Source organism: Chiloscyllium punctatum, chromosome 7 (genome assembly GCF_047496795.1).
Source record: "Chiloscyllium punctatum isolate Juve2018m chromosome 7, sChiPun1.3, whole genome shotgun sequence".
Classification (NCBI taxonomy): Eukaryota; Metazoa; Chordata; class Chondrichthyes; order Orectolobiformes; family Hemiscylliidae; genus Chiloscyllium; species Chiloscyllium punctatum.
The window spans coordinates 91,281,153-91,298,397 of NC_092745.1; the positions used below are offsets into that span (position 1 = coordinate 91,281,153).

The 17,245-nt window shown below is 38.1% G+C and overlaps 1 protein-coding gene across 1 annotated transcript; it reads right to left on the reverse strand.

Moving 5' to 3' along the window:
* Positions 1-3,153: 3,153 nt before the first annotated feature.
* txndc12 (thioredoxin domain containing 12 (endoplasmic reticulum)) lies at positions 3,154-17,244 on the reverse strand. Its single transcript, XM_072574292.1, has 7 exons — positions 17,102-17,244; positions 16,586-16,646; positions 11,341-11,393; positions 11,116-11,189; positions 10,023-10,092; positions 8,701-8,784; positions 3,154-5,863 (listed from the first exon to the last, which is right to left on the reverse strand). Exons 1-7 carry the CDS (start codon positions 17,187-17,189, stop codon positions 5,784-5,786), a joined length of 510 nt encoding a protein of 169 aa, XP_072430393.1. The 5' UTR covers positions 17,190-17,244; the 3' UTR covers positions 3,154-5,783.
* Between the last annotated feature and the right edge of the window lies 1 nt (position 17,245).

The window sequence follows — 17,245 nt, forward strand, 5'->3', positions numbered from 1 at the left end:
AGGACCAGATATATCCAAGGTTACTACGGGAAGTGAGAAATGAGATTGCTGTGACTTTGGCAATGATCTTTGCATCATCACTCTCCATGGGAGTAGTACTGGATGATTGGAGGGAGGTTAATGTTGTTCATCTGTTCAAGAAAAGGAATAGAGAAATCCCTGGGATTTACAGACTAGTCTCATGTCTGTGATAAGCAAGGGACTGGAAAGGATTCTGAGGGATAGGATATATGATTATTTGGAAAAATATAGTTGAATTAATGATAGTCAACATGACTTTGTGAGGGGAAGGTCATGTCTCACAAACGTAACTGAGTTCTTTGAGGATGTGATGAGACAATTTGATGAAGGTCGAGCAGTGGATGTGGTGTATATGGATTTCAGTAAGGCATTTGATAAGGTTCTCCATGGTAGGCTCATTCAGAAAGTTAGGAGGTATGGGATACAGGGAAATTTGGCTGTCTGGATACAAAAGTGGCCGGCCAAGACAGCAAGTGGTAATGGATGGAAAGTATTCTGCCTGGAGGTCAGTGACCAGTGATGTCCCATAGGGACCTGATCTTGGGCTTCTGTTCTTCGTAGTTTTTATAAATGATTTGGATGAAAAAGTGGAAGGGTGGAGTAGTAAGTTTGCCAATGACACAAAGGTCAGTGGTGTTGTAGATAGTGTCGAGAGCTGTTGCAGGCGACAAGACATTACATCGACAGGATGCAGAGCTGGGCTGAGAAGTGGGAGATGGAGTTCAAGCTGGATAAATGTGAAGTAATTCATTTTGGAAGGTCGAATTTGAATGCTGAATACAGGGTCAAAAACAGGATTCTTGGCAATGTGGAGTAACAGTGGAATTTTGGGGATAACGTATATAGATCCCTCAAAGTCGCCACCCAAGTTGATAGGGTTGTTAAGAAAGTGCATGGTGTTTTGGCTTTCGTTAATGGGGGATTGAGTTTAAGAGCCATAAGGCTTTGCTGCAGCTCTATGAAACCCTGGATAGACCACACTTCTGGTCACCTCATTATAGTAAGGATGTAGAGGCTTTAGAGAGGGTGCAGAGGAGATTTACCAGGATGCTGCCTGGATTGGAGGGCTTGTCTCATGAAGAGAGGTTGAGTGAGCTAGGGTTTTTACACTGCAGAGAAGGAAGAGAGGTGACTTGAAAGAAGTGTACAAGGTAATGAAAGGCATAGATAAAGTAGCTAGCCAGACGTTTCCCCAGTGCAGAAATGTCTGTCACGAGGGGTCATAACTTTAAGATGATTGGAGGAAGGTATAGGGGAGATGTCAGACATTGATTCTTTACGCAGAGAGTGGTGAGTGCATGGAATGCACTGCCAGCGGTGGTAGTAGACTTAGAGACATTAAGGACATTTAGGCGACTGCTGGACAAGCACATGGACAACAGTAAATCGAGAGGTGTGTAGGTAAGGTTGATCTTAGATTAAGATAAATGCTTGGCACAACACTTTAGGCCAAAGGGCCTGTACTGTGTTGTACTGTTCTATGTTCTAATATTTGCACCACACAAGGCTTGGCAATGATCATCTGAAAAAGAGAATCTAATCTTCTACCCTTGAAATTCAGTGGCATTACCACTGCTGAATCCCCCACTATTAACATTTTGAGAATTACTGTTGACCAGTAACTGAATTGACCCAGTCTTATAAATACTGAGGCTAGAAGAGGACATCAGCGAATGAGAATTCTAACATCAGTAATTTCCCTGATTCTCCATAGTCCAGCCACCATTTACGAGGCACATATCAAGAACGTAATGGAATATTGACCAGTTAATCTAGATGAATACAGCTCCAACAACATTCAAGACGTTCAATACCATTCTAGAAAAGGGACCTGACTTGATTAGCACCCCATTCACTAACATACATTTATTCATTTCACCACTGACGCATGTTGGCAGCAGTGTGTAGTATTCATGAAATGAACTGCAGCAGTTCACTCAGGCTTCTTCAACAGCATCCTCCAAATTTACAAATTTTACAACTTATATCTCTCTAACGTTTTGTTAAAAAAATTTCCTCACAGCTTATATTCTCAGCTTTGCATCAACAGCAAATTTGATGCATTACCCAACAACTCTTCAGCTATGCCATTATTAAAGATTGTAAAATACTGTAGCTGGGACCTCAGCATGGATTTTTGCAGCATCGCCAAGGTATGTTCCAAGACGGAACAGCCTGTTTCCATTCACAATCTAGGCTAGATGTTTAACTTAGATGAGGTATATGAGGGCTGACAACAACTTCGGTATTGCACACTAGCAACGATTGGGGTCTTGGAGGTAAAAATTTGAAAATTAGTGGGAAAAAACATGGAATAACATTCAAATTGAAAATCAGCTTACTTCTCTAAAGCTTTAAATTAGAAAATCATTTAGAGCACACTGTTTTCCTAATATTTACAAGTTGGGAAATTGTTTAATGTACAATGGCTTTGTGGAGCTGTTTAGTCACTTGTACAAAAGTGTTTTTGCAAGATTCAAATTCTTAATATTTCTGTCAATTGTTCTCAAAATGTTTTAGTGTTGTGCAATTCGGAGTGTGTGGGTCACTAAACATTAGTGCTTTTTTCCACAACTGACTGGATGGACAGATACGGTGGCTCAGTGGTTAGCACTGCTACCTCACAGCACCAGAGACTGAGGCTCAATTCCCGCCTTGGGCAACTGTCTGTTTAGAGTTTGCACATTCTCCTAGTGTCTGCTCTGGTTTCCTCCTACAGTCCAAAGATGTGCAGGTTAGGTGAATTGGCCATGCTAAATTACCCATAGTGTTGGGGAATGGGTCTGGGTGGGTTGCTCTTCAGAGGATTGGTGTGGACTTGTTGGGGTGAAGGGCCTGTTTCCACACTCTAGGGAATCTAATTTAATCAAAGTGAGGACAAACAAGCGTAAAAAAAGCTTTTCTGTTCTCTCCAAGTTCCACTGTTAAACAGTCAATCTTAACACAACCAATATTACACTATTACATAGTGTGTTGAATTCAAAGCTTAGAAAGGGCAAGCTCCAATATTAACTGCAATTCATAGCTTTCATGTTGAGTACTGAGGCTACTGGATTCAAGTGTAAACCTCATCATAAAGAGTGAGTAGATTCATAGAATTCTACCTGTATGCATTGATAATAAATAATCAGATAACTATCCCAAATTTTTTAATTTTATATTTTTTCCATTCCACATGATGTATCAAAAATACATAGAGAAAACATTTAGTTGAATTGCAATTAATTTTCTGCATTACAGTGTACCACTAAAGTAAAAGCTAAGGAAATTCCTTTCACACAGGCCAAGAGAGCTTTGATTTGTCTGATCTGATCTCATTTGTCTCAAGAACAATACAAAAGATACATAAAATTTTAAACAGCTTACAAATACAGAAATTACACTGATTCCTCGATTAGACTTCAATTCCACGTTTATAATTCATTATAGTAGCTCTTCTCCAAAGTCTTCAGATACAGATACAACATGGTTCTGTTGACAGACCACGGGTGAGCATTCTTGGATAAGACCCCACTCCAGAATCCAAAAAGCTAAAATTCTATTAGAAATTTTGAAATTTTCTACTTTATAAATAACCACGATTAAACATGTCCATTAAACATAAAGCTCATTCTAGCTAAAGAAACAGAAAACATTTTCTCAGACTATCAGCTGGAGCTGCATGAAGAAACGTAAAATGCAAAAGTAGCATGAAAATAATCACAAATATTTATGGTTTGAATCGATATCTGTTGTCAAACATCCCAGCTCGTCAATTCCCAGCTATTCAGAATTCCCACACCACTGGATAAATTCAGGTACTGATATTAGGAAGTCTTCTCGTTGCCAGAATACATCAACACAACACCTATGGAAAAATCATGGCTCAGTGGTTAGCACTGCTACCTCACAGCACCAGGGACCTGGGTTCGATCCCAGACTTGGGTGACTGTCTGTGTGGAATTAGTACATTTTCCCCATGTCTGCGTGGCTTCCTCTCACAGTCCAAGATGTGCAGATTAGGTGGATTGGCTATGGGATGCGTCTGGGTGCCATGCTCTAATAGAGGGTCAGAATGGGCTGAATGACTTCGATAGATAGATAGATAGCTTACAGTGTGGAAACAGGCCCTTTGGCCCAACCAGTCCTCAATGACCCTCCGAAGAGTAACCCACCCAGACGCATTTGCCTCTGACTAGTGCACCCAACACAACGGGCAATTTAGCATGGCCAATTCACCTGACCTGTACATCTTTGGACTGTGGGAGGAAACCGAACAACCCGCAAGAAACCCACGCAGACACGGGGAGAACATGCAAACTCCACACAGTCGCCCAAGGCTGGAATTGAACCTGGGATCCTGGTGCTGTGGGGCAGCAGTGCTAACCACTGAGCCAGTTTCCCACGGTGTAGGGATTTTATAATTATTTTTAATTCTTTACATCTCTGAAATTTAAGTGAGGAAAATATTAAAAACATAACCCCTGAACTCCATAAATTACTAGAATCTGAAATTCTTCTTTATTTTAGTAAAAGAATTGCCCTAGTTAAAGTGTTGTTGGAAAGTTAGAAACCATCACTGTTCAGAGTGGAGACTAAGGTCCTAGCAGTATTATTGGACTCATGTCTTCCTTTCCTTCACTGCTGACACACATCGAGAATTCACCAATGCTCATTTCTTCCCCTTGTCATGTCTGTCATCCCTTCCTGAAGGGCTTATGCCCAAAATGTCGATTCTCCTGCTCCTCAGATGCTGCTGACCTGCTGTACTTTTCCAGCACCACACTCCCGATTGTTATCCATTAGGTTTCTTCTCTGCTGGGATGTTAGACCAAAGGATTCCCCTATGCTGCCAAAATCAAGGGTCCAACACCAGTACAGCCAAATTCTTTAGTGCGTAAAAAAAAAGGCTGATGGAAGACTTTAAAAAGCAGAATATTAAGTGTTTTTAAAATTAAAAACACAATAACATAGTTACAAGCATTGTGGCTCTACAAGAATGGATGCTTGAATTGAAAATCACATTTGCACACGATTTTTTAAATGAACCATTAAGATGCAGAAGTCAGAGTCACCCTCGAAGTATCAACTGACATGCAGGTTCAATTTCTCATATGACGAGTTTGAACAAAAGTCACTTTCACGAAATGGGAGAGAAATGTTTGCAGACGTTTCTCAAACTATTCAAGTGAAATTCACCAAATAGATTGGTTGAGGAACAAATTGATAAACTGTGTCGAGGTCATTTTAGCCTGGAGGAAAGGTAGCAAATACATGATACCCTCTAACAAATATTCTAACAAGCATATTTTTTTTTGTACTACACATTGATTATTTTTGAGTACCAATCATTTGTGTATTGCTCAAATAAAATTGTTCCACTTAACAAATTATTCAGAATGTCACCTAACTCTGCAACACACATGGAGCATCCATTTCATGACTGATTGGAGTGACAGTTTACAGACAAATGTAAAATATAAATGGGTACCTGAGTGGCTAAAAATAGTTGCCCAATAGGGGAACCAGAGACAGAAATTAATACCTTTTAAAATAATGCAATTTATTTAACATTAGTAAGCCATCCAATAACAGTGCAGATGTGATTTCCTAAAGATGACAGTGCTTTATGATATATTTTTGGATTTATTCAGGAAGTTAAAAAAAATTAGTTAATACACAAAATTTAACAGTGAAACAATACAGAGTGAATCAGCAAATGGCTTCAGACAAGGCTCTAAAGCACTCTCGTCAAAAATATAAGATGTTAGTGTTTAGTTAATTTAAAATTCATCTGAATATCGATGTTTTGTAGCTATATCACCAGTCAGCTTTTCTTGGGCTTCTTTCATGGCAAACACCACTACATATAAAAGCAGAGAAGAGATGATAGGTTAACACAGATCAAAAGAGACAAAAATTGACAACTTTGGTCTATTTTGAAAAGTCCTCAAATGAGTTACATTTATTTTTAAAAATATGAAAATCCTAAAATATCTTATGCATGCTACAAGTCAAATCTGATGAAAATTATCAGTTCATCAGCTATTAGAACTACATGGACTTTGGAAGTTCCAAGAGCTTTTAAAGGGCAGTTAAATTTGAAAGGTTAATTTGTTTATTGTTTATAAACAATTAAATTAAATCATCATCTTTTCCATCTTCTTGGATTATCCCTCTGGAAGAATGATCATTACGGCAGATCTTAAAGTGCAACATTTCAAAGGGAGGGTTAACAAGCTATTTCACTGCATACAGCATCACACAGCAATGTACCTTTAATTTATTCATGGGATGTGGGCACTGCTGTTTCATCATTTGTTGCCCTTGAACTTATTGGTTCTCTGGGCCAGTTCAGAGGACAGTTATAAGTCGACAACATTGCTGTGGTGTGGAGGCACAAGTATGCCAAGCCTGGTAGGGACAGCAGTTTTCCTCCTCAGAAGGACATTAGTGAACCAGGTGGTGAGTTTTTAATAAAAATTAAGTGTCTTTGGCCTGAACATTAGACTTTTAGTTCCAGATTTTTACTGAATTCAAACTCTGCCTACTACAGAGTGGGATTTGAACCAGAGTCCCCAGAACATTACCCTGGTCTCTAGCTTTTTAAAAAATCCAGTAACAATAAGACTATGCCATCCTCTTTCTCTCCTCCATTTTCAGATGTTCACATGTATGCACATTCTAGAAGGTGAGCCCTAATCAAGAGTTGGAACTCCTGGATAATTTTATTTGCACAGCTTTAAACTTCTTCTCCCATCCTAGCTGAAACTATTAAACTTACCACTGATCATGATCAAAGCAATTTTTTAAAAAGCTGATTTTGGGGTTTTGGGGTTGCTGGTTAAGTCAGCCTTTATTGCCTATCCCCAACTGCCCAGAAGTTGGCAGAGGTAAATTGCCTCTGCATCAACAACATCATGTGGTGCATTTGCCAACTAGACCACTGGGATGTTTTACATGGATCCTTTGACATTTCATCATATGTAAACCAACTTCTGAAAATAAAACTGTCGTCAAACCCAGGGAGGACAAAATTTTCTAGAGTAACCAACAATCTTGAATAATTCCATCAGTAGCATGTGACCGTCTCTTTCAAGTCTCCTGTACAGCCATCCTATAACTTACATGCTAGAGCACATACCTAGCTTGATGTGACTCTCCCTTCCTATGGGAAGTACCCAACTACTATTCAGCCACTCATATTTTGGTAACATGAACCAATCTGGAACCCAACCAGAAGATAACCTCAGGCAGTGACTAATTTTGTTGGCCAGTCCCAAATGTTAAACATCTTGTAAATCAATCATGCAGTAGCATAGAGGACAGCAAAAAGTCCGAGATGGCTCATGGTACGATGACAGAGTTAATCTGTTTTCATTAGGACCAGAAAATTCATGATCTAATGAAAATCTCAACTATTTCAGTTGCCACCAAATATTTATTTTATCATGAGTTCCACCTATCTTCACCACGAATGTAGTACAGCTACATTGTTGATTGTAGGTGTACAGGTTGCTGAATTTTATTCTGTATATGTACAGATGTAAAATTACATACTTGAATTAAAAGAAAGAGAATGTTCAAAGTGGCCATATATTACCCTATTCCTCAAGAAAAAAGCAATGACATACCTTCCAAAACAAAAATTAATAGTAAACAAATACATTATTAATAAATAGGGCAGGTGATGGCCTGGTGGTATTTTCACTGGATTGTTAAACCAGAGACACAGATATGTTTTGGGCACCTATATTTGAATTCTACCTTGGCAGATGATGGAATCTGAATTCAATAAAATTCTGGAATTAAGATTCTAATGAGGACAATAATTCCACTGTTGATTGTCAGAAAAACCCATCTGGTTCATGAATTTCCTTTAGAGAAGGAAACTGTTATCTTTTCCTGGTCTGGCCTGCATGTAACTCCAGAACCACAGAAATGCAGTTGACTGGGCAATAAATGCAGGCCTAGCCAGTGACACTCACATTCTGTGAATGCATAAATAAAGAAAAAGATAAATAAACAAACAAAAAGTTTAGTCACAAAGTTTAGCACTCAACAATTAAGACATCAAATCTTTCCCCAGAATCACTTCTGCCTTCCCAAACAAAGCCAGCACAAGTAGCAAGCTAGGAGAAGTTTGCAAATTTCCTTGACCACTGTCTCAGGTTGAATGCATGACCAATTAATTAAACAATCACCAAAAATCAAGGGATGAGCATAGAGGAAGAAAGAAAATGTTTCTGTGAATATACAACTGAACTAGGAAGATCGTATGAGGAAAGGCTGAGGCACTTGGGGCTGTTCTCATTGGAGAAAAGAAGGTTTAGGGGAGATTTGATAGAGGTGTACAAGATGATTAGGGGTTTAGATAGGGTTGACAGTGAGAACCTTTTTCCGCGTATGGAGTCAGCTGTTACTAGGGGACACAGCTTTAAATTAAGGGGAGGTTGGTATAGGACAGATGTTAGGGGTAGATTCTTTACTCAGCGGGTTGTGAGTTCATGGAATGCCCTGCCAGTATCAATGGTGGACTCTCCCTCTTTATGGTCATTCAAGCAGGCATTGGATAAGCATATGGAGGTTATTGGGCTAGTGTAGGTTAGGTAGGCTTCAGTCGGCGCAACATCGAGGGCCGAAGGGCCTGTACTGCGCTGTATTTTTCCATGTTCTATGTAACTTTAGCTACGTACTCACCTTGGTCAGCAGAACTATAGAAATATTTGTATTTGGGATTTCCATTTTGATTAATGATCTCTGGATGAACTTCACCACTGGGATCTACAATGTAACCAATAATAACACAAAATTAAAAAAAGAGACAAAATTTAGCATTAGTTAATTATTAACAGGCCAATAACTAAAGTTACTTGCTAGAATTTGATTACTATAACTTTTACTCTTTAAAAGAAAGGAATATTTCATCTGTCCCACTTGTCTGTAATTATTTGTCCCATTTATATTGATAAACGAATGACATGTAAAAATATCTTATCTGTTTAATAATTAGTTCCAATGACTATCTGATATTATGGAAACAAAGCCGTAACATAAATTTTATTCATGACTTCTCATTTTTAAAAAGGAGTTGATTTATGTTTACTATGGAGACATTAATCATAAATTTCCAAATATCGGTTTTACTCAAACTCCTAAAGCTCCACTGTCGGCATAATAGGATTATCTTCATCACATGGAAAAGCAATAATTAAAAACAAAGACTCATCCCCATTTTTTCAATGGCAATCATGAGTAAGCAATAAGTTATTGCTTTGATAAGGATTCTTATATCTCCATAATAAATAAGAAAAATATTAGTCATGATAGAGTCATCCAAATGAATCTTCCTTGTACAGGTGCATAGAAATTATAAGTCTACAAGATTTCGGAGAGAAGTTGGAATGCACTGCTCATGAAGACAGTGGAAGTAAACACGGCAATAATTTTAAAAGGAAATTGGATAGACACTTGAGACATGTAAACCTACAGAGCTGCCAGAATTGAACAGGGGAAAGGGGCTGATGTGACTTATTTTCCAAAAAACCATATGTACATGATGGGCCAAACGACCTTCTTTTATGCCATAATGGCACAAAAAACGCTATAAAATTAACATTGGAAAAACATGCAAAAAAATTTGCATTGAAAAAGCTGAACTTTAGACTCAAGTACTAGTCAACACTGTTATCATCTCTTTTAAATTTAACAATCGAGTCCACCCAACATCACAAAATTCAGCAGTGCAGTAATTAAGTCAAGAAAGTTGTTAACAATAAGTTTTATTTTCTACATATCAAGTAGTAATTGTTGGTCTAAAACTGACACATAATTCCACACAGTATTATAAATCATAAAAGTTTAGAACTGCAAGGAGTACACACAAATCTTGACAAACCCCCATCTCCACCTCAGAAGTCCTCACTTCAACTGTGCTACTGCAGAGAGGTAGGAGAAAGTGAGGACTGCAGATGCTGGAGATCTGCCAAGCTGAGTCCTTAAATGATACTTTTTCTTCTTACCCAAGAATAGGATCCTAGGTATGTAGTCTCCATCTGGCCTAAAGACTGAATCACTTGGCTCCTCCTCATCCTATAAAAGCAGAAAAGAACATTCTCTTTTTTTCACTTTTCAATATTAAATAACACGTTATTTTAACCTCATACAATATTGTGAAAACAGATTGAGAAAAACACTGCATTAAGTTTGATCCTCTTACAAGGCAAGTGATCTATAAAGTTCTAGAGGAGGGTTACAAAAATAATTCCCTTCTCAAATTATCTTCACAACTCGGGCTTAAAGACTGGATCTATTGGCTTTAGGGATGCTGAAATTGGTTGAGAAATAATTGTAAAAGGCCTAGATTATGTTCCCATTGATATATAGGAGAGTACAACAGTTGACAGACATGTAGGTATGCATGGGCTATATATTAGGCAGTCTTTAGCTCACCTATGGAACAGGTTGTAGGCACATGGAGCGAATGCTTTTTCCTTACATACTCTCAAAGAAAAAGAGCTGGTTAATTTCTGACTTGATATCACACTTGATAAAAAAATGTGCAACTAACAAGTGGTATGAACATTTCCTCAACCAGTTTTGATTGCTCAAGGTCAGAGAATCATAGAATCCCTATAGTGTGGAAGCAGGCCATTTGGCCCATCAAGTCCACACCGACCATCCGAAGAGCAGCCCACCAATTCCCTACCCTATCCGTGTAAGACTGCATTTTCCACATCTCTGGAGTGCAGGAAGAGACCAGAGCATGCAAAGGAAACCCATGGAGGTTCAGGGACAATGTGCAAACTCTACATAGTTGCCCAAGGTTGGAATTGAACCCAGGTCGCTGCGCTATGAGGCAGCAATGCTAACCACTGAGGCACCATGCCACCCCAAAAAGAATTCCCTCTATCTTTTTTCACATATGGCATTTTCTAAATAGCATTTTTCAGATTTTTTTTGAAAACTCTCTCCCTGGTTGTTAAATAGCAGCTGCTTGATAGTGGATATCTAATTTGGATGCTTCAGGTATCATGGCATTAATCAGGCTGTTTTGTAGGATTGGATGTTTACCAGTCCATCTTTTACACCTGGCTAAGCGATAGATATTCTTACCTCTATATTCACCATGACAAAGTTATGAGCCATTTCTGAGATTTCCTTAGAATCAGCAAACTTTGGTTTCAGCACTATTAGAAAAAGAAGTGAAAAGAAATTCCACCCATCAACAATTGCAAGGAATTTAATAGCATCCAAAATATTTGTCCATTTATTTGGCTTATTCTTGAAGAAGTAAATAAAATTTTAAATCTTAATCAGATTCTAAACATCAGAACCTACCTTTACATGCACCACACCAGCTTTTGTGTATAATCAACATCAATGGTAAGCCACTAAAAATGAAACAGTAGTCTTTTAAATGTTTTGTTGAATAAATATTTTGTGACTAATCAGCTGAATGGCTACTTTCTCATATGAATATCAAGCTGAATTCAACTTTGCAACCACTGTTGCTTTATTCACAGATAGACAGGAGATATTGTTACTACAAGATGCTATTTATCAGGTACTAATCTGGACACAAAGCCACTGGCAAACTATTCTGTCTGCTCAATGGCCAGTCAGATACAGAGAAAAAGACACAAACCTTCTTTGAATTGTCACTGAATAAGGATCAGTATCGGGAACATGGTTAATTCTTCTCTCTCAATCTACAGCACCAAGGTCAACTGTAAATTCAGTTAAAAATCAAGTAGCTCAGCAAAGTTCAGAAATTGAACCTTCTATCACTTTTTTGTAGGATTCAGTTATACACTACCTTTACTAGTTGAATTCATTGAAGGGCCTCATGGCTAGTACTTTAATTATCTAAATACCAGATGCCAGACTAGTGATAAGAAATACATTATAGGAAGTACATTAGATGATGAGAAAAGGCTGGATATCTCACAGCTATTCATGCCACACAGACTGTATCACAAGTGAGATGATATGTCCTTGCATGCAGTTTTATTTATATATGTGGAAAATTGCACAAGTACGTCCTGTACACAAAAAGCAGGGCAAATCCAACACAGCCAAATACCGCGACATCAGTCTACTCTCCATCATTAATAAAGTGATGGAAGGTGTCACATCAACAGCGCTGTCAAGTAGTACTTGCTTAGCAATAATCTGTTCACTGACACTCAGTTTGGGTTCCACCAGGGCCACTTAGATCCTGACCTCATTAAAGCCTTGGTTCAAAAAGGGACAAAAGAACTAAATTCCAGAGGTGAGGTGAATGTGCCTATCCTGGATTTCAAAGCCAAATTTGACGGAGTCTAGTTCAAGGAACTCTTACAAAAGTTAAGTCAATGGGTTTCGGAGGGGATATTCCTATACTGGTTGGAGTCACACCTGGTATAAGGAAATTAGTTGTGGTGGTTGGAGTCAGTTACCTCAGAGTAGTGTCCTTAGCCCAACCATATTCAGCTGCTTCAATGACCTTCCCTCCATCATAAGGAGAGAAAGTTCATTAATGACTGCACAATGTTCAGCACATTGCTTTCAAAAGGAAGTGCTAGTCTATGCCCAAATGCAGCAAGATCTGGACAATATTCAGGCTTGCACTGAAAATGGCATTAATATTCATACAAGTGTCGGGCAATGACCATCTCAAACAAGAGAATCTAACTATCTTCCTTTCACATTCAATGGCAACACCACCATTGATTCCTCCCATTATTAACATCCAATGATTACTATTCACCTGAAATTGAGCAAGACTAGACATATACACACTGTGGCTACAAGGTCAGAGGCTAAGAATCTTGTAGCAAGGAACTCACCTTGTGACTCCCCAAAGCCTGTCCACCATCTGCAAGGTACAAGTCAAAAAAGTGTGATGGAATACTCCCCATCTGCCTGGAAGAGTGCAGCTCCAACAACACAAGAAGCTTGACGTCATTCAGGAATACGCAGTCCACTTGATTAGCACTACATCCACAAGCATCCATTCCCTCCATCACCAGCACTCAGTAGCAGCAAGTTGCCCCATTTACAACTTGAATTGCAGAAATTTACCAAGGTTCCTTTGACAGCATCTTCCAAACCTATATTCACCATCTTGAATGTCAGTGGCAGTAGATATATAACATCACCATGTGGTGAAAGCTCCCCTCCAAGCTGCTTATCATCCAGATTTGGAAGTATATCGTTGTTTCTTCAATAATGCTGGGTCAAAGTCCTGGAACTCCATCTCCAATGTACAGTCTGATAGAATGTAATACCTTAGTTTTCATGCGATATCATGTTAAGAAAATCATGCAATAGCCGCACCATTGAAACTAATAGGGCCTGAATTGCATTATAGCCAATTTGCATTGAACAAACGGGCATTATAGCAGAACAACTGTACTGTGGGTGTACCTACACCAATTAGACTGCAGCAGTTAAAACACAGCTTACCACATACTTCAAGGGCAACGAGGAAAGGGCAATAAATGTTGGCCCAGCCAGTGACGTCCACATCCCATAACTGAAGTGAATTATAAAAGTAATTTGGAAAGGCAGTTATGTCATTCCTGAAGAAGGGCTTTTGCCCGAAATGTCGATTCTCCTTCTCCTTCGATGCAGCCTGACCTGCTGTGCTGTTCCAGCAACACGCTCTCAACTCTAATCTCCAGTCCTCCCTTTCACCTACCTATATAGGTCAAAAGGTCAACTTGAAAATAATGCTCTTTTATTTATTTTCTCCTGCTCCCAAACAAAAGTATAAAGCTCCAACAAAATACATGTAGGGCAATGCATTACAGTAATGCTGCAATTGTGGTGCCACAGAATGTTAAAACAGAGATTCATACGTTCCGTTGGCAACTCACAGCTGAACCAGCCAAACCAGGTAAGTTATGGATTGAAACTCTAGCCTGTTCAGTCTATCTGTCCACTCAAATATACCAGCTGAATTCCCCTCTCTGGAACACTACCATTTGCATGGATGACCCACAGACTGTCAATGGTTTGCAAAAAACTGCTCAGTTATCTTTATATATAGACAAATAGTCCACTGCCATTCATAATTGTAGCTTAAACACAGGAAGTAACTTTTTGGAACTGATGTGCAGAGCACATGCAAGAACTGTAATCTACCAAAGAATTAATATTTTCAGGTAAAGAAAGAAAAGGAGAGAGGAGAAAACTGGTGAGAAAGAAAAATACATTTTACTCATTCATTCCTGCAAAATGTTCCAATTATAGTCAAGATTATTGTAATAGGGATGTTATGATCCCTGACATTTATGGAAAATCTCTAGACATACTCTTAGTAACTTGATACACAGCTAGCAACTGTGCATCATAGCAACAAAGCTTTTAAAGAGTTCTTTGACGCCGACTCAATCTTCACTCCTTTGTTCATAGACATTGAAAACTATATTTGCTGAACCAATGCTGCATGACTATGGGAACTCTGCTACTCATTGTAGGTATGGATTAGTTTCTCTATCTCCTTCTGTAATTCTGACAACTGTTAGAATTAAATTATAGTAATTTCTTCATTAAGACTTACAGTGTGATGAGATGCTATTTGTTCCATCAATCACTATATTGGCTTCCAGTCTGCAAGGCACTAATTTTAAATCCTCATCATTATTTCCAATTCCTTCTATGACCTACTCCCTGCCTGTTTCTAATCTTCTTCATCCCTACAAGCCTTCAAGATCTCTGTGCTCCTCTTGGGCATTCCAGATTCACGTTGCTCTGCCATTGGCTGGCAAGGCTTCGGCTGTATAGGGCCCCCAAGTTCTGACCTGTTTCTCTATTCGTCTTTCCTTCTTTCAGCTCTCCTTAAACCTACCGCTGTCTGGATAATTTGGACCATGGTTGGTTATCAAAAAGGTTTTGTTAAAATTGGTATCACTCTTCTTAACCATTATGAAATATCTTACCACATGTATGAATGTGATATATAAATGCAGGTATATTTATAAATTAATTATTTTTAAAAGTGTGCTATTTAGCGATGATTTCTTCTAATTTAGTGTCCTAATCTATTTTTAAAATTCATACATGGGATAAGGGCACCACTGACCATGGCAGTATTTATTGCCCATCCCTAATTGCTCAGAGGGCAGTTGAGAGTCAATCACATTACTGTAGATCTGGACTCGCATATAAGCCAGACCAGATGAGGATGGCAGATTTCTTGAACAACAATAGTGATCAAGGTGGATTTTTCTGACAATTTCATAGTGGAATTATTGTCATCATTAGACTCTTCATTTCAGATTTTTATTGAATTCAAATTCCACCATTTGCGAACCAGAGTCCCCAGAACATTACCTGGGTCTCTAGATTAACAAACAATACCACTGGGCTGTCACCTTGCCTATACTGCAAGGTCACCTATCATATTTATGTATTATGCTTTGTTGAAATCAAAACTTCTAGTTCTAAATCAGTCAAATTCTTGAACACAAAAGAAATGGAGTCATCTTGACAAGTTCCTTTACAAAAAGATAATTGAATAAACCTGTTTTATTGCACAATAATAGCTTTAAATTCCCCATTCCATCGCTAATTCCTTGATACACTGGTCTAATTTTTGAACACATTCTATGGATTCATCATCACTTTTACTGTAAATTTAGTTTGTCCAAACAAGATAAAAGATTAAACTTCCACAATGACCATTACATTACTCTTTATACAAGCACTGCTAATTTCCAAACTTTTCTTTGTCTGTACAAACAATTACTGTTTTAGAGTTGATAAACATTGTTTTCTGCATATTGTCTATTAGCTCAAACTGAACAGAGGGGGAGGAGAGGGAGAGAAATTAGAAATAAAAAAATGTTTAAAAACTAAACCTCAAACACAAAAGCTCAGAGGCTGATATTGTAAACTTCTAAATGTGAAACGTCAGTGTCAGAATATTTGGCAGTATTTAAAGCTCATCAAGCTGTTTATGATAGTACTGAGAATAAAATGCACAAATAGAGCAACTTCATTTAAACTCAATATATTTGCATATGGCGCAGTGCACCATGGACAGCTACATCTGAATTTCTGTATTTAACCCCATATCTGCACTTGCCTGAGGTTGCTGTCTGATTTGTACATAAATGGTAGTAAACAACCTCACAGACTTTCACAGTTTTTAAAATAAATTTGCCTATTGCAACTGTTGCTGTATGAGTGCAAAATGTTTCCTTTTGGAAAGGTAAATACTGACATCTTGTGGCAACATACCCTGCATAAAAGAGCTATTTAAAACTGCAGGAAATAATGCTTTGACATAAAATAACCAGTCCTACTGTTTGCAACTCTTCCCAAAACTAGACTACATTACTAAACTCATACATCTACATGTTCTATAAATTTGGCAATGAGTCAACCATAAAGACAGTGTTCTGACAGATAAATTACATCTGACTATGTTTTATTTCAGAATTACATTTTTATAAAATTACATTAAGACATACTGTCAAATTATGCTCTATGATATTCCAGGAAGAAGATCAATTGCCAACTAACTAAACAAAGTTTAAAATCACAAATTCCAATTCCCAACCTGAACAGGAAACTTACACTTAACTTTACATACCTGGCTTCTGCTTCTTTTTTTCCATCATCCAGTGTTCTCCAATGAATGTGATCTCCAAAGCCTGAAAAAGGTGGCCACTCTTATGAATTGTCATCTCTGACAAGCTGTTAGAAGCAAACTTCGGGACCGAAAACCTTATGCAATGTTATTTTAATTTCTCAGTTCGATGGGATCGAATCACTTAAACTTGATTGGTATTCATTATACACACTACTGGTTCGAGTAAAGATTGTGTTTTTCATTGGCAATTCTTTAGGGTGTGGGACACTGGAAGACAAAATGGAGATTAAGTAAACTATTTGCTCTTTATAGATACACTGGACCTGATATTTATTAGGTCTTTTCCATTTCCGATCAACTACAAGAAAATAGAAGCATTATAGACCAGAATGACTGATCGAATGCAAGAAAAAATGAGGAAATGAATTAACCATAGCCACACGAATTTTTGAGTTCCACAGCTTTCAGGTAAACGAGATCAAAGCCACAATTTAAATAAAACAAAAATCAACCCACCTCTTCCTAGACTTTCACTCCCATATGTTTGGGAACAAATCAGAAGAATGCAAAAGACGATGAGATACAAGAATATTTGCCGCTTCATGATCAGATCTGACCCTCTCACTTGCAAGTCAAAGAAGCCAGAAACACAGAGGAAGT